The following is a 27,650-nucleotide window of genomic DNA, read 5'->3' on the forward strand; positions in this document are numbered from 1 at the left end:
ACATATGATTCGATAAGTGACTTAAGAAGAAACTTTGACCTGAAACACCCAACTACTGACTGAACTTTCATACTTGCAGAAAAGCAACAATGTAAACACAGGACTATACGGTTATAAAGGGAACGTATGGACATTAATCAAGTAGGATATATAAAAAGTTGAGGATTTTCACACAGAAATGCGACGATTTAAAACTAAGAAATGACTAAAGTCATCTTTCAGCAAGTATAGCATTATTGTTTCATATCACAGCTCATTTTAACGCACATCAGACTGGCAATATACATTACGGGTTCATTTTTGTTATGAGAGAGGTTACCTCGATATCAGGCAGCTCCTTGCTCAGCATTCGAGCCATGTTTCCTTCAAATCAAAACGAAGGAAGATGAAATGAAGCCAGAGCAATAAAAGTGTTTGTATTCCGACGATAGTCCGCTTTCGAGCCGCACAGATTTACTTTCCGAGTTAATGCGTCGTCTTTCTTGGGGAAACTACAGGATCCTTTCGCGTATATAGTCAGAATGGCTGAAAAACGTCCACTGCGACATCGAATTGACAGTTAAAGCAACCGCATAGATGTCTAGAGCTCATTGAGGGGCTGGTGGGCACCTGTCAAGGGTCTTTCAGCAGAAAGATAAAGTTTGTTTGACGCCAACTTTTTGCACAACGCACGGCGCGTGAAGACACTGTGTTTGCTAGCAGGTCTCGGTCAAAACAGATGTTAACTCAAGGGTAACTTTGATTCTGCCCATACATTTGGTCATTTTAATCTCTAAATGATTTCAATAAGTAATGTCTCTAAACTATGTCAGTTTTTTTTTCGAGAAACATAGATAGATAGATAGATAGATAGATAGATCAAACTAGTAAAATATATATATATATATATATATATCCATTTTCCAAATGTATTTATCAATTTTTTCCAAATTTAAGTGGGCCTTGGGTGTTGTGAGTGGCTGCCAGGGTGTTGCTAATGAGTTGCTAAGGTGTTAACTTGTTGCTATGGGGTTTCTAGGCTGTTATAACTTATAGGTGTTTGCTAAGTGGCACTGGATGCCCCCCTCATGTCCTTATGAATGAATCAGTGGATTTTTTGTTCACATTCAAAGGCCATGGTGACCTATAGTATGGGTATAACGTTCTTTTCATGCTTTAAATTACATTTTACATTCTTAAAATATTAAATTACAGATTGAAAAGATAACCTAGAAGATAGCCTAGTGTTTAATAATCAGGGCTGGTATAAAATTGTTCCTGAACCCCTGCAAAGCTGTTTTCCTATAAAGTTACCTTCAATATTATCATAAGGTCAGAAAATTACAAGTATCTGTGTTCACACTAAGTATGCATGTAAAATACAATACATGTGTTTAGTCTGCTTATACAAATGTATTTTTATCCCTCGGACTATCCTGTAAAATGCAGATGATCCGTAAGGGCTTTGTTTGTTAGATCTAGTACAACACACACATCTTGTATTGATCAGCTTGTGACAGAAGCTTCTGCATGTCCGATAGTGTTTCAGTGGTGATGCAGTTCTTTGTAATGCAAGCAGCAGAGGATGTTAACCTCCATTTGTACAGTGACTCAATGTTTGCAGAGAAAGAAATCATTGAATATTGTGTCATTTTTTGATATGTATGCCCTTCAAAGCATTTGATCATCTTGATCTGTAGCTCATTACAGTGACCTTTTAAAGGCTTTGTATATTTACCAAAACAGTAACACTAATGACTAACCTTGTACTGTAAGTATCTAGGCTGCTTTAAGGTGAAGTAACATCACCGATTTGAGATGCTGTTTAAAATCATGCTAAAAAATGACTGTCTTTACAAAGGTTGTTGGTATTGATCATCTCAGTCATCTTTTGTTCTCTGGCTTTTATCTTGACAATACGTGTGTTTATTGGCAAATAATTAGAATTTGTGACTGTGGCTCTGAAAAGCAGCGCAGTTATTGCGGTCGATACTGCAGCAATGAGACAGTTAACTGCAAGTTCAGAGTGACTTGGCATTTTAAACAGGACTGCCATGTTTGTGGTTATGTTATTTATTTATTTATTTATTTTTTCTGCCATGATTAAATATCACGTCAGGAATTAATTAATCACCTCAGCCACAGACAGCTACATAATAATGTAAAGTACTTGCATAATTGTACTCAATTGTGATAGTTAAGTATTTGTTCTCGGGTACTATTGAAAGTGAATACTTCAGAAGGCGGGCTTTTGGTCCCCAAAAACTTAAATTATCTTAATTTTCAGTTAAATCACAAAATAAAATTCAAACAAATTTGCCTCAGTTACTGATATGTACATCTACTGACAAACATGTCATTTTAATGTTTATTTTTAAAAGATGTTTGTAGAGCAAGATTCACCCAAAAATGAAAATTCTGTCATAATTTAATGTCATTCCAAATCTGTATGACTTTCTTTCTTCAACTGTCTATGCAGTGAAAATCAGTGGGGTCCAATGTTGTTTTGGACCCCATTGACTTTCACTGTATGTGCAAAAAAAACCTTTCATTTTTTTTTTCTTCAAAATATGTTATGTGTTCCACAGAAGAAGCAAAGTTATACATGTTTGGAATGGCATGCGGGTGAAGACAACAGCTGTATCCGAAATCGCATCTGAGTAGGTACTACTTTTGAATTTAAATTTACTTCATGACCATTGAAAAAGTATGTTCTATATAGTACAAATGCGTGTAGTATTAATGAAATCCGGATGTACTATATCCGCCATGTTGTTACTGTCACATGACCTACCAGCATCATTTACGTCCCTTCAACTCCATTCACAAATCCTCTCCCGTGGCCTCATGGGATAGTAAAATATCGTATGCGCACTTAAGAATCTCGCCGGAAGTATTAAATCATCTGGGTACTTTTCGCCTACTGTTTTTCGAATACTATAAATTCGGACATACTACTCTGTTTGCATACTGTTTTTCACGTACTATATAGTAGAGAAGTATTAGATTTAGGACGCAGCGACTATTTCCATTTTTGTGTGAAATATCCCTTTAGCGAGAAGAAGCCACTGTAAAAAATAATTGTTGATTTAACTTAAAAAAAAAATAAGTTACCTTGTTGCCTTAAAATGTTGAGTTCATTGAAATGAAAAATTTGAGTTAATACAATGAAGGCGGTTGATTTAATCAACAGAAACTCAAAATAGTATGTTACCTGAACCACATTAATTATTTAAGTTGTTTTGACAAAAGAAGATGTTGTTAACAAATCATTCACAGTGCACAAACTAAAACCCTAGAATCTGCCCAGATTTGTACTATTACTCAATGACCTTTCCATGGGGGAAAAAAAACAAACATTTTTTTTTATCCTTACAATTACGTTTAGCACTTCAAAGTACATATTTTCCGTTTTTGTAAATATTGCTAGCTAAATTACGCCTAATTACACTCCAGCCAATTTTATTTAACTTTTACAGCCAATGAAATCTATTTCAGTGTAAAATGTAATTGACCACAGCAATGGTCCTTTGTCTTTGTGAAGGAATGTCTTATCACTCATCGCAACACAGTTTTTGACTTAAAGCTATTAGTGGGTGATATAACAAAAATATCACAATATGAATAATCATACTCACAATAGTTATTTTAGCTGGAAATTCAAATATGGTTTATATTTTTGCTGCATAAACTTGTATAACCCCATAATGCCTGTCACCTTCACAGGCATCGGCACTAGAGAGCAGATCTCAGTATTATACTTATGATTATTCACTGCTTGGGCCATTTCTGGTCATGAGGTGAAAGACTGCTTGGTAATATAATGTTATGATAATCTAGATGGTTCATAATAGGCCTCAGTAACATTTACTGTGAGTGTGCATCTAGATATGTCTCCGTCCACATACAGACAGACAGGGAATCACTGTGGTACTGGAAAAATGCTGTCATTTATTCTGTAAATGAAAGAGCATTCACAATAAGCTGAGTAATGCATGATCCTTTATTGTCTCAACAACATTATTCTGAACGCAGTGTGTGGGAGACTACATTGTCAGGTTTTGGCTTGGAAGTGTGTTTAAAAAGATTAGCTTCAAATAGGATTTGCTTCATGTATGACCATGTCAAATCCAATTCCCCAATGACCGTTTCACACGTCAAGAATAATCCTTGATTTAATGTGCTTGTTCTCACTTTAAAATTTCTTAGTCATAATGCCATCTGTTATGCATTGTTATATATATATATATATATATATATATATATATATATATATATATATATATATATATATATATATATACATATATATATATATATATATATATATATATATAATTTAACTTTATTACTTGAAAAGGAGAATGCTTTCTAATCAGTTTAAAAATTTGATTGAAAAAAAAAAATAAAAAAATATATATATAAGTTATATATACATGATTTCATGCACGATCCTGATAACAATGGTTGTTAATCACAGCTATTAAGATTATTAAACTGTTGTTTTAACATTGAGATATTTCATATTACTCAGAATTGTTTCATATATCAACTTTAAGTCAAATATTACTCCCCAAAAAAGGTATTTAGTGAGAAACATCAGTGTCTGAAGCTCAAGAGGAGACGTGTGAGATTATAGGGCCTTTTTCTCATGAGAACAATCTGAGAAAATGGATATTTCAACAGAAAATCTCCATTTAAATCACATGAATTTCACATGTGGACAACATGTCACCACACGTTTCAAAGTATGTGCTCCACATGCTTTTGCACATGTGAAATTTATGTCTTTTTTCCATAAGGGTTTAATTGAATCACTTATATCACTATATTAAAGAAATCTCATTTGTATATTCATTACGGCATACATTTTGATCTAGAATATGCTTTTACCGTACATGGCATCAAACATCACACATTTAATTTGCATGGCATATTGTCAGCTTTAAAACTAACAAGACTGAAAATTTCATCCCATCAATAATGCATGATATTTACAGGCTGGTGTTGGGCAGAGAAGAGCCCAGGGACGCGGCTTTCCCCTCGACTTCATTTGGCTGTGTGACAGGATCCATAACCCTCTCTGAATCCTATCAAATGATGTGGTATGAAGTGTCATCTTCTCTCTGAGCGCTTCTGAGGAGTTTCATCTCTGCGGGGAACTGTCATCAGGTTCCTCTTCCATTCTCTCTCCCCCATTCCCATCAATTGAATGGGCTATCAGACACGTCCAATCAGAGGCCAGTTCCATTGGTCAGGCTGAAGGTGATCAGCAGGTGAAGTTGCTCCCCTCTGCGTCTCTACTTCCTGTCCCACCAGGGCAGCATCCCCTCCACATGCTTTATCCATCCTGAGTGCAGCGAAACAACACAAGTAGTTTCTGAGATGCACAAAAGGTTTGTGCGTGCATGTTTGTGTGTGTGTGTGTATTCTTGCTGCTTTCTCTGGTTTTGTGTTATCTCAAAAGACAGGAATGCAACCTTGGAAAATAAAGTACTTCATGAAAAAGAAATTCATAAATTCAACTTCTGTTAGGGTTTACGTGGGAGTTAAATATTTTTCATGTACAATATTCATTACAATCAGTTCAAACAGTTCTCAAGCATTAGATTCGACTAAAATATTCTTGTTTTTCTTACATATATCATGTTTATTCATTTCCAACATTTATATTCAAGTACGTTCAAAAATATGAAACCATTTTTCTGTTTGTTATGAAAGATTAATCCCCAGTTGCTGGTGTATTTTGCATGAATTTGTCGTGCCCTGAGGACAAATCTATCCCATACAAATTTACATCCTCACAGGGTAATAAATCTCTCCACACATAGCAACAATCTTGCAAAATCATTAATGTTTTTGTCCTCTCTTATCAATTCCATTTTCTGGAGTAATTGAGCAGTAATCTAATTGGTCCAGTGACCCTTTGCATAATTAAATGTTATCAAAGTGATCTGTCGGCAACTGGCAGAGAACAGATGTTGCTCTTCAGTGGAGTAATCAGTCATCGACCCCTGGCCTGAGCCAATCACAATTACCTTGATTTGTGCAGTCCAGAGTGTGAGACCCCATGTCCTAAGTCACTCAGAAACCCCCGAATGGATCAATAACCCCCTCAGTAGCTCCGCCCACCTCGTTCTCACTCTGTGACTTTGATAGGTTTAACATGTTACATAAGCCATTTCAGTTTACAACAGTCAATTTAAAACCTGAAATGAGCTACTAGTGGCACCAAAAGTAATTGCAATTCTTTTTGATGCCACTAGTGGAGCAGAAATTACGCACTTTACCATGTCCAAAACTGAATTTCGTTTAGATTCTTAAGGTGCAGTTACATTTACTATTGTTTAGCAAATTTTCGCTTGTGTAATCCACTCATTTTAATAGGAATCTGTAAAATTGGGGATTTCGTGTGAGGGCGAAAGATTTCCCCATGCAGATTTCACAACGAGTTCAAGCTTGTCACGTGAATTCGCCGCAATGACAAACCGGAAGCTGCTTGGTTTGAAAGTGACTTCTGTGCAGTGTTGCCAAGTCCGTGGGAATTGGGCTACTTTAACACTGTTGCCGCGGGTTGTTTTTCATGTTCGCAGGTTGAAGCGACCCCAAATAACATGATATTTAGGCCCTGGAATTCGAATTTTACCAGGGGAACCCCACCAAAAACGCGTATTTTACCCCCCTGGAATGTGACCAGAGAACCGAAAATTGGGCTAGTTTTGAGTAGCATTTGGGCAGGTTTTGTTGTGAAAACCTGGCAACCCTGCTGCTGTGTTAGCTGTGCTATATACAGGGGCGCACATAACTTTTTTGGTCTGGTTCTCAAGGGAGCACTTGGGAGCACCTTCTTTTCTCTCGAACATGGTAGATGACGATAATAATGTTTTTATTTTTTTTATTTTATTAACATTAATGACACAGACAACAGCAAGAATATTAGGCTGCTGTCACTTTAAGACGGAATGCACACACGGACTGAATATACTGACACACATCCGGTTTCTTTCTCAACTGTTCACTAATGACATAACCGAGAGAACACTTGCCGAGACAGGTATTTTGACATAATTTTGTGTGTATGTGTCTGTTCAAGTGAAAATAAACGCGAAAGAGGAATCAATTCGGTGTTCAAGCGCTGTCTGAAATGCACATCTCTCTCTCTGCGTGCGTGTGCTTCGGGTGTGGCACAGATAACAGCTCGTGAGTCCCGATTTTCGCCTCTTCTTCCACTTTTAAAATCATTTTGAATGTGTTAATTGGCGAGACAAAACACGTCCAAATGATAAACTTTCACTCTATGATGATTAACTGCGATCCGTTGCACCCCTAATAATTAAAGAACACGCTTATCATCATGATTGCTATCATGCAGAGATGGAGAAAAATCCTATTCCTGTATGTAAACGTGTCCCTGTGAACCGGTCCCCAAAAATATTGGTACTCAAAAGCAATCGTTTATTTTTAGCACGCATGCGCACCTGCGTACCAGTTATGTGCACCCCTGGCTATATATATGGCTACACTAGTACTGACAATAGACAAAAGACCCTTTTTGCCCTGAAATTTTGCTTAAGTGACCTCACTTTTAGGGTTGAAGTGAACCGCGGACACTCACTCAAGTTTTAAGGGGACAGCAACACTATGGCCGAATGACAAAATTTTCATTTTTGGGTGATCTATCCCTTTAAGTACTTCACCCATAAATGAAAACTCTGTCAAAATCAATGGAAGTCAATGAGGCCCCATTAAGCGTTTGGTTACCCATATTCTTCAAAATATCTTCTTCTGTGATCAGCAGAAGAAAGAAATTCATACAGGTTTGGAACGACTTAAGGGTGAGTAAATGATAACAGAATTTTCATTTTTGGGTAAAATATCCCTTTAAGGTGTCCTTTTTGCCATTTTACTATATGTAAGAAGGATGCTCAACAGCGCCCCCTTTATGCCATTGCACCCGATTTCACCCCAGACTTCACAACGGACTACTATATTTATTTTCCAGGTATTTTTGTAAAATTTAAAATACTTGTTTTACTTTAATTTATAACAGTGACAAATGAGAATGTCACAGTAAATTGTAATGTATTTTCTCACTTGTGTGTTTTGTCAAATTTCTGTTCTCAGTTTAGGAGGATCGCTGGCTCATCTTGCATGCAAATAGGAATCAAACTTAATTGGAGTGTTGTGTACCTGTTACAAAGCCACATGAAAGTTGATCATCCTCCGAATGAAAGCTGAATCGTCAAATCATTTCTGTGTGCCTATAAAATCCTGATGTGATCTCACAAATTCAATGGCTTTCTTTTGTACACTTTCAACAGCTGCACTCACCATTCAAAGAATCAATAAAAGACCTTGAAGAAATTATGCCAGCTGATATGATGTAATCTTTTATTGTTGGCTAGATAATGCCAGGGCTGTACGTGACTGAATCACTCAGTACTCTTTTATTCTCTCTCTTTCTATCTCTCGCTCTTTATCTCTTTCTCTGTGCTATGGATGCCCTAGCATCTCTCAAACAACCAGAAGACACACTCTGCCTCCTCTTTCGCTTCGGTTTCATCAGCAGTGCCTGGATAAAAGGGCCTCAGAGGCAGAATAATTAGATCAAACAATAGATTTAGGATTCAATACAAAATAAGAACATCCTCTGTGTTTTTGGAAAGGTTTACCGTCATACAGAGGCTACTTTGAGCTTCTCCCATCCAAAAATACCGGTTAGCGCTGGCTTAGCTCACATTGGTCCATTGCTTGGTTTTAGAGAAAGTAATGACAGCTGGAAGCCTTAAAGTCTTTAGGAGGAAGGCATGAGCTCTTGCTGGGCTGTTTGAGAATCTGAAGATAGCCAAATAATGGTTGGAAATCAACGGCATGAACAATTCTGAAAAACAAGGCAGAGTTAAGGTTAGCTCAAAGGTATGTGACATACTCTACACAAGTGTCTCAACATAAATGCTTCTAGCTGTCTAATCCAAAAAATAAACTTTCAATATCATAGTTACTCATAATAATTGTGTGCAAATAAATATTAAAAGAAATTAAATGTGAGAGAGCATAAACATACAATTTAAAAACTGACCTCACATGCGACAAAATGTGTTAAAATTTGCACATTAGTTTTGACACGCACACATTCAAACATACAATGTGCTTAAATGGCTGGTCCTTTTACAAAAGATTTAATTCACAAACAATTTAGATGAGAGATGCTTTTTTAAAGTTGACTTTTAACCTGACACGTCATTCTAAAAACATGGCGTTTATGCGCCAGACGCTGGCTGCAAAATACGCCAGCGCAATGACCCAAGATGTCCATACTCCATAGCGCATGTTTACATAAAAAAACAACAAAAAAAACAATGGGAAATCATCACAGCGGATACAGAAAACAAAAGCACTTGGTTCTGGATCATTTTTATTCAGGAGTTGTTGACAGGATACTAGGACTGGCTCATTGCAAGTTCACACTACATGACTTTTGGCTGGATTTTGCAGTCGCAGAGAGATTTTCAAGGTCTGCGACAAAACCACCGGATCGCGGCCAAATCTGTCCTCGTTGCGGTCGCCGATGCTCGTCAAATATGATCTGAGTGATATGATATCAAATATGATCTCAGTGACGTGATATGAGCCTGAGCAGTGGGCCTGTTTACACCTGGTCACTTCATGTGTTTTTTACTGATCAGATAGCTATCTGATTTATCAAAACGATTCCATTTACACTTGGCCACATAAATGTGTCTCCGCAAAATGGATATAAATCCGATCTTCAATTACCACGCTGTGTGCAGATTTAATGGAGTACACGTGACGTCACCGAAAGCAACAAGCTGCATTTTATTGATCATCAGCTAAATTCAAAATCAAAGACCGCGATAGCAGAGTGCGCGGCAACAGCACTGGTAAGATCATTTAGGCTACATTCACACTACGAGCCTGTGATTTTTGCTCAGATCTGATTATTTTGTATATCTGTTCACATTGTTGTTTTAAATGTCGCAAATATCAGATTTCCAGTGTGAACATCATGGTTCTGAACTAACCTTGGGTGTGCGTTTCCCAAAAGCATCGTTAGCCAACTATGGTCGCAAGTTCCATTGAATTCTATTGGTAACGACGGAACTTGCGATGATGGTTGGCTTTGGGAAACACGCCCCTGCATGAGCAAAAGAACGATACAAACAGGGTTGCCAGGTTTTTACCACAAAATCTACTCAATTGCTTCTCAAAACTAGCCCAATTGCGTTTTGTGGGGGTATCCCGGTAAAAATCGTAAAAGTGTAAAAGTAATGAAAAAGTATGCCAATTCTGACTCCACACTGCGGTCGCATTACAAAACATCTGACCTGAATTGGATTTAGCACCACATATGGAAGTGGCACAAATCAGAATTGAAAAGATCAGATTTGTGGTTTGTACTGTTCACACTGTCATGGGGAAAACAGATACGAGTCAAAAAAATTAGATTTGGGACACATTTACTTGCAGTGTGAACCTAGCCTTAGTCTCATTACTTTTAATGAAGATGATTGTGTTTTGAGCGTCTGGCCAGCAAACACCGAACGTTAGTTTTTGCTTCCCATTTGGTTATTTTCTTGGGAACCAAATACTAACGTTAGGGGAACGTTCTTTTTACGGTAGGCCTATATATTTTTTTGTAACCATAAAATAACGTTCATGTTGCAAGGTGTTTTTTTTTTTAAATAACTTATACAGATCGTTCCCTAATGGTTATTTTTATAACCATGTAAACTATCTTTCCAACTAAAAGGTCGCAGATGATTTTGTGTAGGCTAATGATAGAGCCCTGAAATTCGTTTAATACAGCATTTACTAAAATATAGAAATTAGATAAATCAAAACGCGTTTTGAATGATAATATTAAGTCAGGGTTTAAGCGTAGTGATAACAAAAATAATAAATTCATTGGTTTGTTTCTATCTTCATTTACTGCGTGCCTCTGATCTGCACGCGCTTCCAGCACGCGCAGCATCTGTCTTCAATGATCCGCGCGCTCGCAGAATTTAAAAATTAACGGTCATTTCGTTTTACTGGCTGACTGAAAACGCATTCATTTATCGACCTCTTTATTGAACGATTAACATTACTTAAAATTAATATATTTATGAGAGTAAATATGATTTCGAAGGGATTTGACACGCCTTACTGAAGAGAACATGATGTTAATCGAGAAGGTTTTGTTTATGGACCAAAAGAAGAATGTCCCGCTGTGCAAAATACACTTCAGCGGTAAGAAATGAATACTGATATCTTACATTAAGTCAAATAATTGTTTATTGATTTTTTTTTTTTTTTTTTTTTTAAAGTCTGTGAATAAATTTCATATTTTAAAAACCATAGATTTCGTAGTCATTGGTGCTGAAGAAATGTAGGCCTATACAATCTGAGTACCCAATCTTACATATTAATGAACAAACCGAATTTAATCTTACATATAATGTTTGACGTGCTCAGATGATTTTTATTAATTAAACAATAGATAAAAACTAGATGTTTTTTTTTTTTGTTTTTGTTTTTGTTTTTTTTTTATATATAATACTAGGCGTCCATATCCATTTTTCTTGCCGCTTATAGCCTAGGCCTACTATGCCTAGGTGGCTGGTGTGCTGGATGATTACTGCCGGGTAATGATAGATTAATGTTAGATAATAATGTTATGGGAACGGTAGATTAACGTTAGAATAATGTTCTACAAACCAAAAGCTAACATTTGGGAACATTATAATAACGTTATGGGAGCTTTAGATTAATGTTAGAATAATGTTCTATGAACCAAAATCAAACGTTTTGGGAACGTTAGATTAACGTTAGAATAACGTTCTACAAATCAAAAACTAAGGTTCTGGGAACAAAAAACAAACGTTCTGGGAATGTTCTGGGAACAAAAAAAAGAACGTTCTGTGAATGTTAAGAAAACTTTCCTGGCTAACCAAAAACAAACCATAAAAATAACATTCTGGGAACCTAAAACGTACATTTTGGGAACATTATAATAATCTTATGGGAAAGTTAGATTAATGTTAGAATAACGTTCTACGAACCAAAAACTAACTTTCTGGAAACAAAAAACTAACATTCTAGGAACGTTCTGGGAACGGAACAGAAAAAAATTGTTATCTGGGTCCGACTTTTTCATTTGAGGCAGTTTGCGCATTGGCTTGCTGAAGAGATACTCAGCTGCTCATCTGCGGCGATGTGTGATGCATATCTGATACATATCTGATCATACGACGTATCTGTCATATGGACGTCATCAGCTGGTTCTCCTGCTGTGAATTTTATTCTACGGGAAGAAAAACAAAGGCGAAAAAAAAGAATATATGGGTGATCTTCTTTCTCAATACTCCACTTTCATGGCACATTTGTGGCTGCCATGTTTCAGCTATAAAAGCATGCAACATCCGATTGGTGAAGCTTGCTTACTCTCATTGACTATCGCGGGAATCACGTCAGAGGCAGTCCGATCAAGAGTCATAAACATCAAACATGTTTGATATTATGATTCGGGGTTGTGCGGGCTCCGACGCGATCAGGAGCAGTAAAATAATTGTAATGACACAACACAATTGAGGATTTTTTGGACAAAAAGTCGGTTGCGAGGACCCTCGAATCGGGCCACACACCACCCACATTGGGGGTTGCAAATCGGGCCCAAAATCTGGCTTAAAATCTTCACGTGTGTGGCCAGCCTAAGACAAGAAGACGACAGATGACAAGAAAACTTCCTGTGCAGTGTCAGCAAGCACCATGCCGATTCATGTACTCTCAGTCCTGTAGTGTGAGTTTGCCCTTAAACAAGTTAATTGGAAAGAATCGGCTAATAAGAATGATTAGTTAGTGAATTGGGCGTCGCTATTGTGACGTTTTTATGAAATGTAGTGAAGTAAAAAACAAGTTATTATGAATGTATTTAGGTAATGTTTTCTCAAGATAAGAAAAAGCAAAATGAACTTAAGTACATAATAAAGTAAAAATACTGTAGCTTCTCGCACTTGCACTTGCTTTGTCAAACATTTGCATGTGCTTTTGCATTTGCTGTTTGCCTGTTTTTCTGGTAGTTAGCAAATAATGAAAAACAACCATTGAAACTTTTAATTTTGTAATATTTATAGTGGAGGTCAATCAAAATTCTAATTGTGGGTGTAAATGTGTTATTTTAGGAATCATGTGTCATTGTGGAAATTCCCCAGGGATCCCAGAGTGTGGCGTCTGATTAACAATCAACAGACTGTAGTGAGTACAACCTGGCTTAGGCCTGTTCTACATTCCTGACACTTAATACATTAACTTCTTTAAATGTATCGACCTCTGTAGTTCACATACTGAAACAAAGACATTGTATGCAAAAAAGTGGACACAAAAACAGCATTTCCTGTTTAAAATTCACCTTATCTGTTTAGGCTAAAATGTAACAGATCCATATGGAAATGATATTTGATTTCAAAACCCATCAGCACAAACATCAAATTACCACACATTTAACATCAATACAACAAAATTTTAACACTCTCAAACAAATATTAATTCATGCACACAGAGAAGTGTTCCCTTGCCAAAGCAAACACCACTCCGGAGAGGAGTGGCAGATTACCAGAGAGTTCGGTGTCCCAGCATCATGATGAAACTTCACGGAAATAACCTGCAACATCTGCACCGTGGCCACTGCTGCAGAGCAAATGCATCTCTGCCTTGTACTTATCGCTGCACTCTCTTGCCCCAATGCATTCTGGGGGTTTGGGTGACAAAAGGCACAAAGAAGAATTTCATTCAAGCTTTGTCCTTTTATAAAGCTGTCACATTAGCCCGTGTTCCAAAACCTAGTGAGCTGCATACCTAGACAGCATTTTGAGTTGCTTTTAAGACCTAATAATTGACCAATGATTGGAAGATGATGTAAAAAGGCACAAAATGTTAATGCTAATGTTGCATTTGCTGATGCTTGTCAACAAAAAAATTGAGGATAAACAATGCTACACTCTTATAAATAAAGGTTCTTTATTTGCATTGATGGTTCCATGAAGAACCTTTAACATCCATGCATAGCTCCATGGAACCTTTCTTTTGTACAAAAGCTTCTTTATAGTGGAAAACAGAAAAAGGATCTTTAAAATGTTCTTCACACTTAGAAAAAAAAAGAAAGAAACTGTTCACTGAAAGGTTCTTTGGGGAACCAAAAATTGTCATCACTCTGAAAACCCCCTTTTGGAACCCTTATGTTTAAAGGTGTATGAAACTAAGCTAAAAGTGCATGATTTAGGCTACTGAACAGGTGTCATGCAACATCATGATTTACTGATGCATTTTTTGAAATTTTGTTTTTAATTTTTCTACACTAGTTTTCAAGCTGCAACTGCTATTCTGTTGCACTTGGAAATTCCAACTTTTGAACAGAATGCAACAAAAGGTGGAATTTCATGATTCCCTTGTAAATGGCACAATCCCAGAATGCATTTATGTGTGCCACATGGAGTTGCTGCCTGTAGTTTTTCAAATCAGTCCATTTTTGAGGTTGATTCAGTTAGGATGCCGCCTTAGGGTCTGTTCACACAGAACGCATTTTTGCTGTTAAAAACGCGAGATGCAATAATGTAAAAAAAAGTGCAAGGTCTATCAACACACTTTTTAAAAACTGAACTTGAGCACATTTTTAGAATGTTGTGTCATGCGCGAGACGCTGTAAAAGACACAAGACGTGAGTGTGCCGGTTAAAGAGTGTCTAGCGTGTGTTTACACTGAAAAATAATGGAAAAGTAGCGCAGTGGAATGGAAAAATGCGTTCTGTGTGAACGGCCCCTTAGAAGGCAGCTTCCTATGTAGACAGCATACAGCAACACAGCTCACTCAGTTTCGGAACAAAGCAATTATGTGGAATAAATGTATCAGTTATGAAAATTTGTCTGGGAGCTTCACGGGTTCCTCAGGTTTACACTTTACCCCCATAATGCCTCAGAGACCAAAGAAACTTTAATTACAAATCAAGCAGCACGGGCTGTTGCCAATGAAACGGCCGCTCTATGCACACACTCCAAAAAGAAGTGTTATTCTTAATTGCAGGTCAGTGTAAAACTGATGTGTCAGCTGCTGTGACTGCTAATTAATTCTGCTCACAAACGAAGCCAGAGACAATCTCCATCTGCTGCTGTTTAACCTGGAAGAGAGTGGCATGTCGGATTGTCATGCTCTTATTATGATAGAGTGCTCATCTGCGATTATGACTTTTAATGGAAAAAAGAACACTGATGCACATTTTTGCATGTTACATTATTTTCTTATTTAGGGGAGATCTCACTATCTATAAGGTTTGATTAAATGATAGGTTCAATTACACAAATGAGTGTTTTCTCTAGCAGTGATTTTGTATGCTTATTTTAAGCATCTTGTTTAAAGCTTTCATAAATAATAAAATAACTAGCATAAATCAGGATCATTTAAATTGTATATGTTATAATTGCATACCATTTATGAACATATATATATATATATAATGTCAGCCAAAACAAGTAAATATTTTCTGTTACCTTTTATTCTACAGTACATTATATGTTTGAAGTTTTATGAATTTTGGGGAAAATCATGTCAAAAAGGTCACAAAAGGTTATTGTATTATGAACATTAGGCTATGGTATTATTGGTTAATATCATTTTTCCTGCCCACAAGGCCTTGGTTATGTCAGCTGAAAAGACTACAACATTTCTGAGATAGAGAAAGATATTACATGTTGAGAAAAATATAAATTTTTCTTTAGATTAATAAAAAATTAAGATGGTCTGCACTCTAAAAAATTTTATTCAATTTACAAAAGGGTAATAATTGCAAATGATTCTTTAGAATAATATGAAAAAAATCATGCACAGTCAGACATAATCATGGAACATGAAGGAACAATTATTCAAGTTAATCGGTTCATTTTAAATTTCATGTTGATTATAAATGAGGGCTGATCATTTAATTCAGACCCAATCAGATGTGGGATTGGCCGTGTGGACACGTGGTATTTCAGAAGAGGGAAATCAGCCCCCATAATGCTTCTGTTGGAAAAAAACAGGCATCATCAATAATGAATTACTAAACAAGGCCGTCATTAAGTGCATCCCACTGTCTCTGTCCAGCTCAGGGATGGGGTGGGGTGGGTTCAGACAGCATGACTCATGCATGGACTTGCAGAGATTAGGCTGAGAAACAGAGGGAATTAGAGAAAGATTTAGATAGAGAGAGAGAGAAAGGAAGAAAGAAGAAAGGGGTCAGGGTAAAGGAAGTGAGAGAGAGAGAGGGCTGCCATTAGAGTTCATTCAAGTTAAGAGTCACAATGACAGTCTCTGGTTAGTAGAGTAGAACCAGAACACAAAAAGAACCTCTGCTGTGTGTCTGTGGTCTCGGAACGATACTAAAGCCAGAGAGAGAAACGAGATGATCTAAGTGATGTTAAATACGTTTAATTTATCTGTCTTTCTCTCATTTAATTATCTCTATATGTCTCAACAAACACATCTATCTATCTATCCATCTATCTATATCCATCTACCTATCCATCCATCCATCCTTCTATATATCCATCCATCCATCCTTCTATATATCCATCCATCCATACATCTGTATATCCATCCATCCGTCTATCTATCTATCTGTCCATCCGTCCGTCCGTCCATTAATATAAAGCTAAAAATCCAGTAAAAAGAGGTGTTCCGAAAAAGAAAAAAAATCCAAATGTGTTTTTCACATTAGCAGACTGTTTTTCCATTCTTTATTTCCTATTTATTCCATCTATCTAACATCTACATGTCCGTCTGTCTATCCATCCATCCATCCACCCATCTATCTATACATCCATCTATCTATATATCCATCTATCCATCCATCCATCTATCTATCTATCTATACATCCATTTACCTATCTACTGTATATATCCATTCATTCATCCATCCGTCTGTCTGTCTGTCCGTCCGTTAATATAAAGCTAAAAATCCAGGAAAAAGAGGTGTTCCAAAAAATATTAAATCCAAATATGTGTTTTTCACATTAGCGGACTGTTTTTCCATTCTTTATTTCCAATTTATTCCATCTATCTAACATCTACATGTCTGTCTGTCTATCCATCCATCCATCCATCCATCTATATATCTATACATCCATTTACCTATCTACTGTATATATCCATCCATCCGTCTATCAATCTGTCTGTCTGTCCATCTGTCCGTTAATATAAAGCTAAAAATCCAGGAAAAAGAGGTGTTCCAAAAAAAAAATTAAATCCAAATATGTGTTTTTCACATTAGCGGACTGTTTTTCCCTTCATTATTTCCTAATTATTCCATCTAACATCTACATGTCTGTCTGCCTGTCTATCCATCCATCCATCCATCCATCCATCTATCCATCTATCTATCCATCCATCTGTCTATCTATCTATACATCCATTTACCTATCTACTGTATATATCATCCATCCATCCATCTGTCTATCTATCTGTCTGTCTGTCCGTCTGTCCATTAATATAAAGCTAAAAATCCAGGAAAAAGAGGTGTTCCAAAAAAAAATTTAAATCCAAATATGTGTTTTTCACATTAGCAGACTGTTTTTCCATTCATTATTTCCTATTTATTTAGACTATTTATTTATAACTAATTAATTCAGTTCTTTAATTATTTGAGAACTGCGGTAACATAAAGGCGACAGAATAATGATTAAAGCGCTGATAAAAGGGACGAGTGCAGACGGAGTGAGATCTTGCAGGGTCAGATGGAGGACAGACTTTCAGAATAACACCTCTGAGTCCAGTGAAGATCATTCCGACAGACAGCCGGATATCACAGTCAGTTGCTTATCGCAGGACCTTGAAAATACCAGGAAAAAAAAATCCCAGCCCCTCTTTCTCTTTCACCTTCAAAGTGGGTCTAATACGGCCTCAAAGAATACTTGATATTCTCCTATTGGTATTTGCAGATGGTGGTGCTGTTCACACATTCAGTCGGCGTGGAGGAAAGGTTGTGTCTTGGGACTCAATAGATTAGTAAGTCTGGGGACAAGTGCCTGGACGCCCCTGTTTAGCATGTGAATGACACACCAGTGTGTATTATTGGCTTTGGTCGTACAGGAGCCAAGAAGCAGTGAGAGGGACAGTGGAGAGACTATTCAAAAGCAATTGTATTTGCATTAAATATGTATCAATGAAATATCATGTTACATGAGGTAGCTGTAAACTCTATTCTGAAGGGCGATGTTCTGCTGTGCCTGGACAATAATAAGATTCAGGATTTAGAAGCATGTTGAATGAATAAGAAATATTTCGGATTCTGGACTATTTATAGTCGCTGCAGTTAAAATATGTAATCATGATCTTTTGAACAATCGTGAACGATCTCATCTCAATAGCGATTCTTAAAACCCCAAGATCTATCTTTGTATTCTAGCTTTTAGCTCAACAGAAAAAGATCCATATTTTACCAGAGTGTGCATTTCAAATACAGTATGAAAAGATAAAATCATTGCCTATCACAAAATAATAGTTCTCGAGGGTTGCGCACAATAACATACAGCTTATTCATGAAAAAAAAAACACAGTTCTTTTCTCTGAATCAAATACTTACAGCACAAAAATACACTGTAAAAAAAATTCCGTAGTTTTTACAAAATAATTTTGGCAGCTGTGGTTGCCAGAATAATTTTGTAAAAAATACAGGAAAACTGTAAACACATTTACAGAACAAAATGTACATTTTACAGTATAAAACTGTATTTTAAGAAAATTTGAATGTAAACCAATAAATTCAACAATGCACACTACTACTAAAATCTGTTTTTTACCTTTAACATATACTGACAACCACCATAATAATGCAGGTGGTAAAAGAGAAAGCCACATGAAGAATTAGAGTTCATCACAAGTAGCTTTTCCACGAGCTGAAATATAGACTAATATAAAGAAGGTGCACAGTCATTCATGCAAACGCAAAACATCATCATGGTAACCCACAATACTTAAATAATGCAATAAACATTCATTAAACAACAGAAGATGCAACATAAAACCCTAATGTACATAACTGATAACAAAAATTATTAAGAAACATGATTATTTAAACAAAATACTTTCAAATGTGGAGTGTCACACAGGGAATTGTGGGAACATCAGTTTACAGATTTTGACTGTAAATTATACATTGATTTTGTTTTTTTTACGTATGTAAATTGTAAAATTTACAGCATTTTACTGTGAAAATTGCATAAATGTCTGGTTAGAGCTTTTACAGTTTTCCCCTGTATATAATACGGGAACTTAAGGTTAACCTATTTACAATTTTTTTCTGTAGCGTTTTTACAATATTTTACCGTTAAAATCACATTCATTTTTTACAGTGTAGTCAGTTTCACTAATGACTCTTTTAAAAATTGGTTCATTTTAGTGAATCAAATTCATACAGCACAAACAGTGCAGTCTGATTCATGAACACTCTCTTCAACCATTTTTTTTTTTTTTTAGTGAATCAACAACATGCAATGAAACCAATTCAAATTACTCTTTTCAACCGGTTCTTTTTAGTAAACCGTTAACATACTTGTGACTAGTGTAGTCCCATTCATGAATAAACGACTCATGAGTCAATTCTTTTTAGTGATTCAAAAGATACAGCGCAACCTGTACAGCGCCACCTTCCGTCCTGCAAATTTCATATTTCATTCCATCCATCCATCTATCTATCTATCTATCTATCTATCTATCTATCTATATGCTTTAGACAATTTCAACAACAGTGAGTATAAAAAAAAAACGTAATTATGACAAAAAAAATGTAGGTAAAGTTTTTTTTCATTCTGTCCTTTTACATGCCACATGTATGACAATACTTTTGGCTTCTTAAAATCACCTTCAAATCTTCAGATTATTTTCAAAGACACTCATTTAAGAATGGACAGAATGAAACAAACAAGCATAAAAACAATGAAATGAAACATGAGACAAAACACAACCACTAGCGCTGCTAACGCTGACAGACAGTGAGAGCAGGAGTCTGGTTATTGAACACTGAGTGCTCTGTGAATTTGTACTGAGGCAAGCAGACAGTAGATGCTTTCCTGCGCTCTGCTTGAACCTAAAATGAAAGTGTGATTTTTTTTCTCTCTCTCTCTCTCTTTGCTTTTGACAATGAAGCTCTCCGTGAAGATTGAACGCCCTGCGTTTACGGGAGGTGGGGACCTAAGAGCTTCACTCTGAAGGGGCCTCTCTGGGGGGTAGCCAGCATTTAGAAGATCTGATTAATCATAGTCTCTCTCTCTCTCTCTTTGAGGTGATAGCTCAGAGAAAGCAGGAGGCCTGGCCCTCGTTACGTGTGCGTCCGGGGAGAGACAGCAGTTTACAGAGCTGCATGTGAGCAGGGGAGATGAATGAACGGCACGGGGAAATAATCAATTATCACTCTCTTCACCACTGGAACAGACCACACACATTGCAAAAATTATTCCGGTTTTTTTTTTTTTTTTTTTGGTCTTTGTCTTTGTCTTTATAGTAATATTTTATTTCTAATATTTAACTTGTTTTAAGGATGTTATTTCAATAAATACCCAAAACAGGAAGAATCAAAACTGAAATAAATAAAAACTTTTTTTCAGCAAGCACACATTAAATTGATCAAAAGTGACATTGAAGACATTTATAATGTTACAAAAGATTTCTATTTCAAATAAATGCTGTTCTTTTGAACTATATTCATCAAAAAGTCCTGAAAAAAATGTATTGAGCAGCACAACTGATTTCAACATTGATAATAATAAGAAATGTTTCTTGAGCATCAAATCAGCATATTAGAATGATTTCTGAAGGATCATGTGACACTGAAGACTGGAGTAATGATGCTGAAAATTCAGCTTTGCATCACAGGAAGATATTACATTTTAAAATATATTAAAATAGAAAACAGTTTTTTAAAATTGTAACAGCATTGCACAATATTACTCATTTTACTGTATTTTTGAACAAATAAATGCAGCCTTTGTGAGCATAAGAGACTTTAAGAGACATTTGAAAAAATCTTACCGACCACAAACTTTTGAAAGGAAGTAAATTTACTTGCGAGTCAAAATTGTCTTGGATTAAGTTTTTTTTTGCATCTGCCTATCTATATATCCATCCATCCATCTGTCCGTCTATCTATCTATACATCCATCTATCATCCATCCATCCATCCATCTATATATCTGTCTGTCCATCCATCCGCCCGTCCATTCGTCCATCCATTCATCCATTCATCCACAATTAAAAAAAAAAAAGCTATTTGTCAAAGTGAAAATATCAAACACAATACTGCATCAAGTACATTTTTCTGGTTTTAGGGATATGTTAAGATATTTTTACTATAAAGCAAGATAAAAATACTGATTAAAAAAATGATTTTTGCAGTGCACACACTTCAAAAACAGACAAATGAACACCTTTTGTGTCTAATATTTAATTTCCTACTGTCAGTGAAAGCCCTTAACTGTGTTTTCTAGTATAGTCTGTGATCTTGACATCGCTGGGGATTTTTCAGGCCGAAAGGGTTTTTACTGAACACTCTTGGAGAAATATAAGTCACCAGAGTTTGTGAAGAGAGGAGCGATAAAGGGGAGGAGATGAAGAGAGAGAGAGCGATTGCACCAGAATGGGATGAGAGGTGTCCACTGAGAATTTGGAAGTGGAGGATCTCACTCTGGCGTTCAATCTGCACCAGCTCCAATACTGTGGAAATAAATTGGTTTTTAAATAGATTGCTAAGCCTCTATCAGCGAGCCACTGATGTGGGTACATTTCATAGGCGGCTATTTAAACCAACCTAAAGCCCATCCATAGTGTAACCTTATTAAAGATATCTGCCGGTTAGACTTCACTAGCTTAGCGTGCTTCACCTCCTGCCTGAAATTAATCTCTGAAACGATACACATGATAACCAATCTCACACCTATGGAAGAATACAAAGCAGGACTGTAATTAAAGTAACAAGGCTTAGTGGCCTGTATCAGCTCTCTGTAAGAAATGGACATGCTGTGAGATGCAACAGGCCTGAGATTATGAGGTTTAGAGGTAGTAAAGTTGACTGTTTGAAAGTTTGCGAGGTTTTGATGTAGTGAGGTTGAAAGTTGCAAAGTTTTGAGATTGTAGGAACACCACCAGTCAAAAGTTTGGGCACACCTTCTCTTTTTTTTATTATTTTTCATATATTTGAAGTACAGTAATCAAAATACTGAGATATAGAGATCGAAATATGTTAAGAAAAATCATTTGCTCAACCAACTTCAAACTCCTGGGATGCTTCTCATTAGTTACTTTTTGCCTGCTTTTCCTTCACTATATGGCCCACTTTATCCATTAATAGTTAATTTAAAAAAATAATGGGTTTGCACGGAAATTCACGTAAAATGAAAAGAGAGAAATATATATATATACACAGAAATTATATTGTACAGTTGTACACTTGTTTTATTATTGACAACGCAAGCAAAGTTGTGCAAATAAAATTTTTGGTCAGGCATGAACACATGCAAAAACAAGAGAAACCAACAAAATATTAAAACTGATTATGTTGTAGTCAGTGTATGCTTTTTTCCTATGGGCTTTTTGTTTTTCTATCCTTTTTTTTTTTTTGCATAGCATAATAAAAGTTGTTGTTGTAGTTTTCCTTTTTTTTTGCCAAATAATTTTGTCCAATAAATACCTTAACCAAGTTTTTAACTAATTTCAAGCATTTAAGTATAAACCTTTAAATAAAAGGTTTTTTAAACCATGAAAATTACAAATTCAGTTAAGTGTGTCCAAACTTTTGATTGGCCGTGTAGCTTCTATTTCCTGTACTGAGTGTAACATATGCTAATGCAGCACATTTTCAATTGATTAATGCCACTGATCTTATTTGTGGAGAAGAGCATTATGGTCCTGAAGGAAGTCAGGGGATGATAGAGCATCATGACATCATGCACAAGAAAATGAGGAACATCCGATAAAAGAGCTTACTTAAAAATGCTGAGTTTATAAAAAAATAACCCTGTTGGTCAGGCCTTTGTGCTGGGTGTAAATACCAACCAACACAACCATGAAGGGTAAACTAATTAGTTGAATGACTATCCATTAGTCAAAGAATTATCAATTGCAAAAAGAAAATAAAAACACTAATAATACTCCATAATCTGAATTAATCTAGTATATAGATTTTAGTCATGTGAATAGATTAATAATTCATACCTTAAATGTTTGTAGAGCTTACATAATTTGGTTTCGATTTGAATAGACAAAGTGGACAATATCTGGAAAGAGCCAAATAAATAAATAAAATACTGACAAACATGCTCCACTTCTTGTCAATATCTCATATCCTCCGAAATTAATTAAAGCTCCTGTAGAGAAAAATTTGATCTGTAATTTAAGGCTTTTTGCAACTATGTGAATTCAAATGTCTAGAAACATAAACAGAAACATTAATTCTACAGCTGAATAATCATATATAGAGTGATGGACATTGTCCTGTCACAAAAACATATCAGTCATATTCTAATGAATATGAGGAAATTGTGTTTTTTGTTGTTTGGAGGTACATTGAGTCTAATAAATAAAATAAATTAAAAGCTGTCGAATGCTATAAGCTCAGACAACAACAAATAAAGAGAGTTCAACGGTGTCAATAGACCAAGCAAAAGAATCCAAGGCGAATCCAGCTCTGCACTAATTATATATAAATAAATCTCAACATGCTTTTTGAAGCAAACTAAAACCATCAGTATAACTCAAAATTTCTGTTCGTGATTTGTTTGTTTGTTTGTGTTCGTGCATATATTTTTAAAATGTTTGTAATGTATTTTTTGTTTTTGGCTTGCATATTTGTTCATGACCTACATTCAAAACTGATTCTTCACCTATAAGGGACAAAATATACAAATACATCATAATTTTACTTAAATCAAGCTTTATTTATAATATGAGGGGGAGGAACAAAGATGATGTGCATATAAAAATAATTTCAATAAAGAGCAAATTAAAATGAACTGCAGAGGCTTGAATAATTTCATCACGTCATAAACTGCAGACAGATGCAAGTTAAACAGCGAGATAACAGCATCAATAAAATTGATAGCAGAGAGAAATTCTGTTCATATACTGTAAAAAAAATATATTTTAATCTTAAATACAGGAAATATTCTAATATAACAGATAATTGTTGGTTTGCATGTGACCTTTTATACAATTGCCACTCCTAAGGCACTGTTTAGCATAAATTAATAAAGGAATAAATGAAATTCCATTCATCCTGAGTGTACATGCTAAGAATAAAAAACATTCTTTTTAAGCTGCCAAAACCTGTTATATCTAAAACTATTTTCATCTAAACAGATATTTCCGTTAGTTTTGAATCTATGCACCCTTAAGAATGATATCAAAAATGACTTAAAAAGTTAAGCAACAGACTAAAAAACTGATATAATCTCCTCTGATTTTCAGTTGTGTGGTTCCCCTAGTGGTAAAACATTACAATATTCCTCCTCCACACCTCTTTTCTCTCTATTCATTTAAACACATAGCCGAAAGAACGATAATTACAGAGTGATCAAGGATAGAGCGGGCTGATTGTTGCCTTTAGTCTATCTGAAATGCTAATACATCACTTAAATGTGCTGAATGATAATGGAGAACAAATTAAAATGTTTGCAGATTTACAAATCGTCCACGTCAATACATCAACAGCCGGTCCAAATGCAATACATTTGTTTTTATGCAAAATAGATATAAATGTAAAAAGCAAAAGAATTCTTTTTTATAAAACAATCTCATGTATATTTATCAGATCTGATCGTAAGCTTTCATAAGTCGAGTAGATCCTATTAGGTTCCCTAAATGGATTTCATGGACGTTAGAATGCAGCATCATACGCTCGCCTGATACATATTCATGATATACGCGTGCCTACATGGGAAGCCACGCCGCAGTCAATCTAAAGCCGTGGTAACTGTTTATCTGCAGTGTGTTCCTTTACAATCCGCATAAATTTAGCTGTCAGTGGCATCGTGGACATTTCATTCCATTTTTTTTCTCTCCAGCCCTCACGGAGCTCCATATGGAAACCCTGCACGATAAATGTCATTTCAAAATCAATTTGCATTAAAAAGGTGGAGTGTGTGCGGTCCTGAGAAAAGAATATATGGCACAAACCGAACACATTTGCATCTACAACCCCTCCCGGCACGTTACAATATACAGCTTCCCTTTCGGTGAGGACGCCGTAGCATTTTAAAGCAGAACTCAAATCACAACAAAACCCCAGTTTTTCCTTTCCGGTGGCTGAAAAGATGTTTAGTAGGAGCAGGCGGATAAATCAACAGCACAAGCATCACACACAAACAGGAAATGCAGCTTCGCTGACTCAATAAATGGATGTGGGCGTGAACCTCGGCGTTAGCAAACGCATGTGTGTGTGTGCAGGCAGGTGGGCCTTCTGGATTCAACGCTCTCTCTAGTCCATTGCAGGCGCCGCCGATATGACTCTCCTCGACTACGCGTATTCTTAAGCAATAACAACGAGAGCCGTATTATCCACCCAAGAATACCCGTCACCGAAGAGAGTCTTTTACAGAGAGAAACAACAGAACCGCCGGCATCGTCCGCGGCCGTTCGGAAAACGCGGCCTTTTCAAAACAATTGATTGAAGACGCTTTGTAGCGCAAGGCAAGGGCCCCTCAACGGCTCGTCTGCAAACAGAAATTAACAGTGCATTTTTGTTCAGTAAACGCCTCAGAGGAAATATGTGGTAAGTGTTTTTTGTGCTATTTCCTCCCAGCAATCTGTGCTCTCACAGGGCCACTCGGGGGAAAGGTGCATTTAATGAAGGAGCGGGGGATGGGGCGGAGGTGGTGGAAGGGGGTTGTGGGTAATCCACCCACCCCCCCCAACAGCATAAACTCACCTGGGATGCAGGGACCCAGCGGAGGTCCTCCGGCGAGCGTCCATGTCTTGACTCCCATTGCCACGGCGATGATTCTGATGATGGCGATAGTCCACTGTAGTGGGTTCACCTAAAAACACAGACCATCGGGGTTAGGATAGAGCAGGACGCTCGAGATATAAATGCTACTATGGTCTACTTCATCACATGCTGCACATCTCATCTGTCTAAATGATATAGAAACAGGGAAAAAAATTAGCCAAACAGTCCATTAGCACCGTGAGGAGAATTCTATATGGAGACACGGACTCAAATGAAGCATGGCGGCCCCCCTCTACACCCCACTTGAGTATGACGGGGGAGGGAAAAAAGGGGGGTGGGGGCTAAACTGTGTGATTAGTCTATGAGAGAAGGCTTCTTTTGAAGAAGAAAAAAAATTGCAACTTGTATAAATGCATCATGTTACATAGAGAATTGTGCATTTTATGACAAAATAGGTCTGAATTAGATTATCTTTAAAATGCATTAACACTGAATATTTGGTTACTAATATTATAATTTAGTGCATTTAGCAGTTTTTGCTTTTTTATTTTGGTGTCATAATTTTAACATAAAGAATGTTATTTCAGCTGACAAATGTAACTGTTCAATATTTTTTATTCTGTTTGAAAGGTTTGCATGAATACATTTTCCACACTTTTTAACTAATTCTGATAGGATCATTTAATTTTTATAAGCCAACAGGCCTTATTTAAGGTCATTTAATTTTCATGCAAAATTGTATTCTGTTTTATTTGTTAATATTTGTTAATTTACAATAACATGAGTTCCCATTATTTCTTATAATTAAGCTCTTCTTAATTTACAGAATGATATTTTGATCAGTCTATCAAAATGACTTTGACAAAAAATGACAAAATTTTAACAAAATAAAACTGATTTTTCTATAATAAAAAAAGTCATTTTTAATATTATAAATGTTATCATGTTATCATAACGGTTTTTATATTTTCCTCCATTTCATGCACAAAAAAAAAATAATTAATTAAAAAATGACAAATGACAATGATAAATCAATAACCTACTGAATTAAAGTCTACATACCTGCCCAAATAGTTTTTTTCTATTTTACACCGATCATTCACAAAACGAGAAACACACAATCAGCTCTCGTGCTAAAATCCACACGTTTTAAAGAGAGAGACAGAGAGAGAGAAGGCAGCACAAGAAACTGGAGGAGAAGCTAACGGAGGCAGATGGAGAGGGACAGAAGAGAGGGAGAAGCTGGACTCGAACACAAACGCAACAAAAGCCACCGTACGGGCACACCGGCAGTGTAGCAGCCGGCTGCTCGCTCTCCAGTCTGCAAAACCATGAGACGCACCTCACACACACACACACACAGCCACCCTGACGCAGGGCACACTCCCCCAATGCTATAGCCCCAGGGCTCTCGCTTTCTCTGTCCATTTCTGAAGCTACACACACACACACACATACACATACACATACACACAAACACTCACAGCAACCAGGGACTCGACCCCCGTCCAAATCCCCTCAGAACTCCAGGAGTTAATCAATGGCCTCCATGCATGGATTTTGTGCTTTTTTTGGTTTGTTTGTCTTTGCCAAAGTTCCTCTGGGAGCATCTCTTTTTTCTCCTTTGAATTATATATATTGGTTCTACAGTTCTTTTTTTTTTTTAATTCTACTCTCTTTATACAAGAACCCACTCACTGTCTTTTTTATT

The 27,650-nt window shown here is 36.3% G+C and overlaps 2 protein-coding genes and 1 long non-coding RNA gene across 13 annotated transcripts in view; 1 reads left to right on the top strand and 2 right to left on the bottom strand.

Moving 5' to 3' along the window:
- LOC127505782 (uncharacterized) lies at positions 1-25,703 on the top strand. 5 transcript variants are annotated; one of them, XR_007927812.1, is made up of 5 exons: positions 1-141; positions 2,568-2,643; positions 4,980-7,981; positions 8,104-11,229; positions 13,161-13,725. It is a non-coding gene; the product is annotated as an uncharacterized LOC127505782 (long non-coding RNA). The 5 variants fall into 5 exon arrangements; XR_007927813.1 differs by lacking the exons at positions 1-141; positions 2,568-2,643 and adding an exon at positions 607-732; XR_007927810.1 differs by lacking the exons at positions 1-141; positions 2,568-2,643 and adding an exon at positions 20,285-25,703 and having other exon boundaries at positions 4,299-7,981; positions 13,161-13,233.
- dpyda.1 (dihydropyrimidine dehydrogenase a, tandem duplicate 1) overlaps positions 1-27,650 on the bottom strand; it is a 242,322-nt gene that overhangs the window by 213,977 nt on the left and 695 nt on the right. Inside the window, exon 1 of one of the 7 annotated variants that reach the window (XR_007927805.1) lies at positions 320-681. Coding sequence is in view for 4 of the 7 variants with exons in the window: in XM_051881563.1 (XP_051737523.1) it covers positions 320-358 (39 nt within the window). In the remaining 3 variants the exon portion in view is untranslated. Of the gene's footprint in view, positions 1-319; positions 690-25,918; positions 26,028-27,650 lie in introns of those variants that run through there. The other 6 variants (XR_007927806.1, XM_051881563.1, XM_051881564.1 and 3 more) reach the window with 6 other exon arrangements.
- LOC127505766 (60 kDa lysophospholipase-like) overlaps positions 1-27,650 on the bottom strand; it is a 293,042-nt gene that overhangs the window by 35,272 nt on the left and 230,120 nt on the right. The gene's annotated exons all lie outside the window — the stretch shown is intronic.

The sequence above is a fragment of the Ctenopharyngodon idella genome, chromosome 23 (assembly GCF_019924925.1).
Source record: "Ctenopharyngodon idella isolate HZGC_01 chromosome 23, HZGC01, whole genome shotgun sequence".
NCBI classification, from domain to species: Eukaryota; Metazoa; Chordata; class Actinopteri; order Cypriniformes; family Xenocyprididae; genus Ctenopharyngodon; species Ctenopharyngodon idella.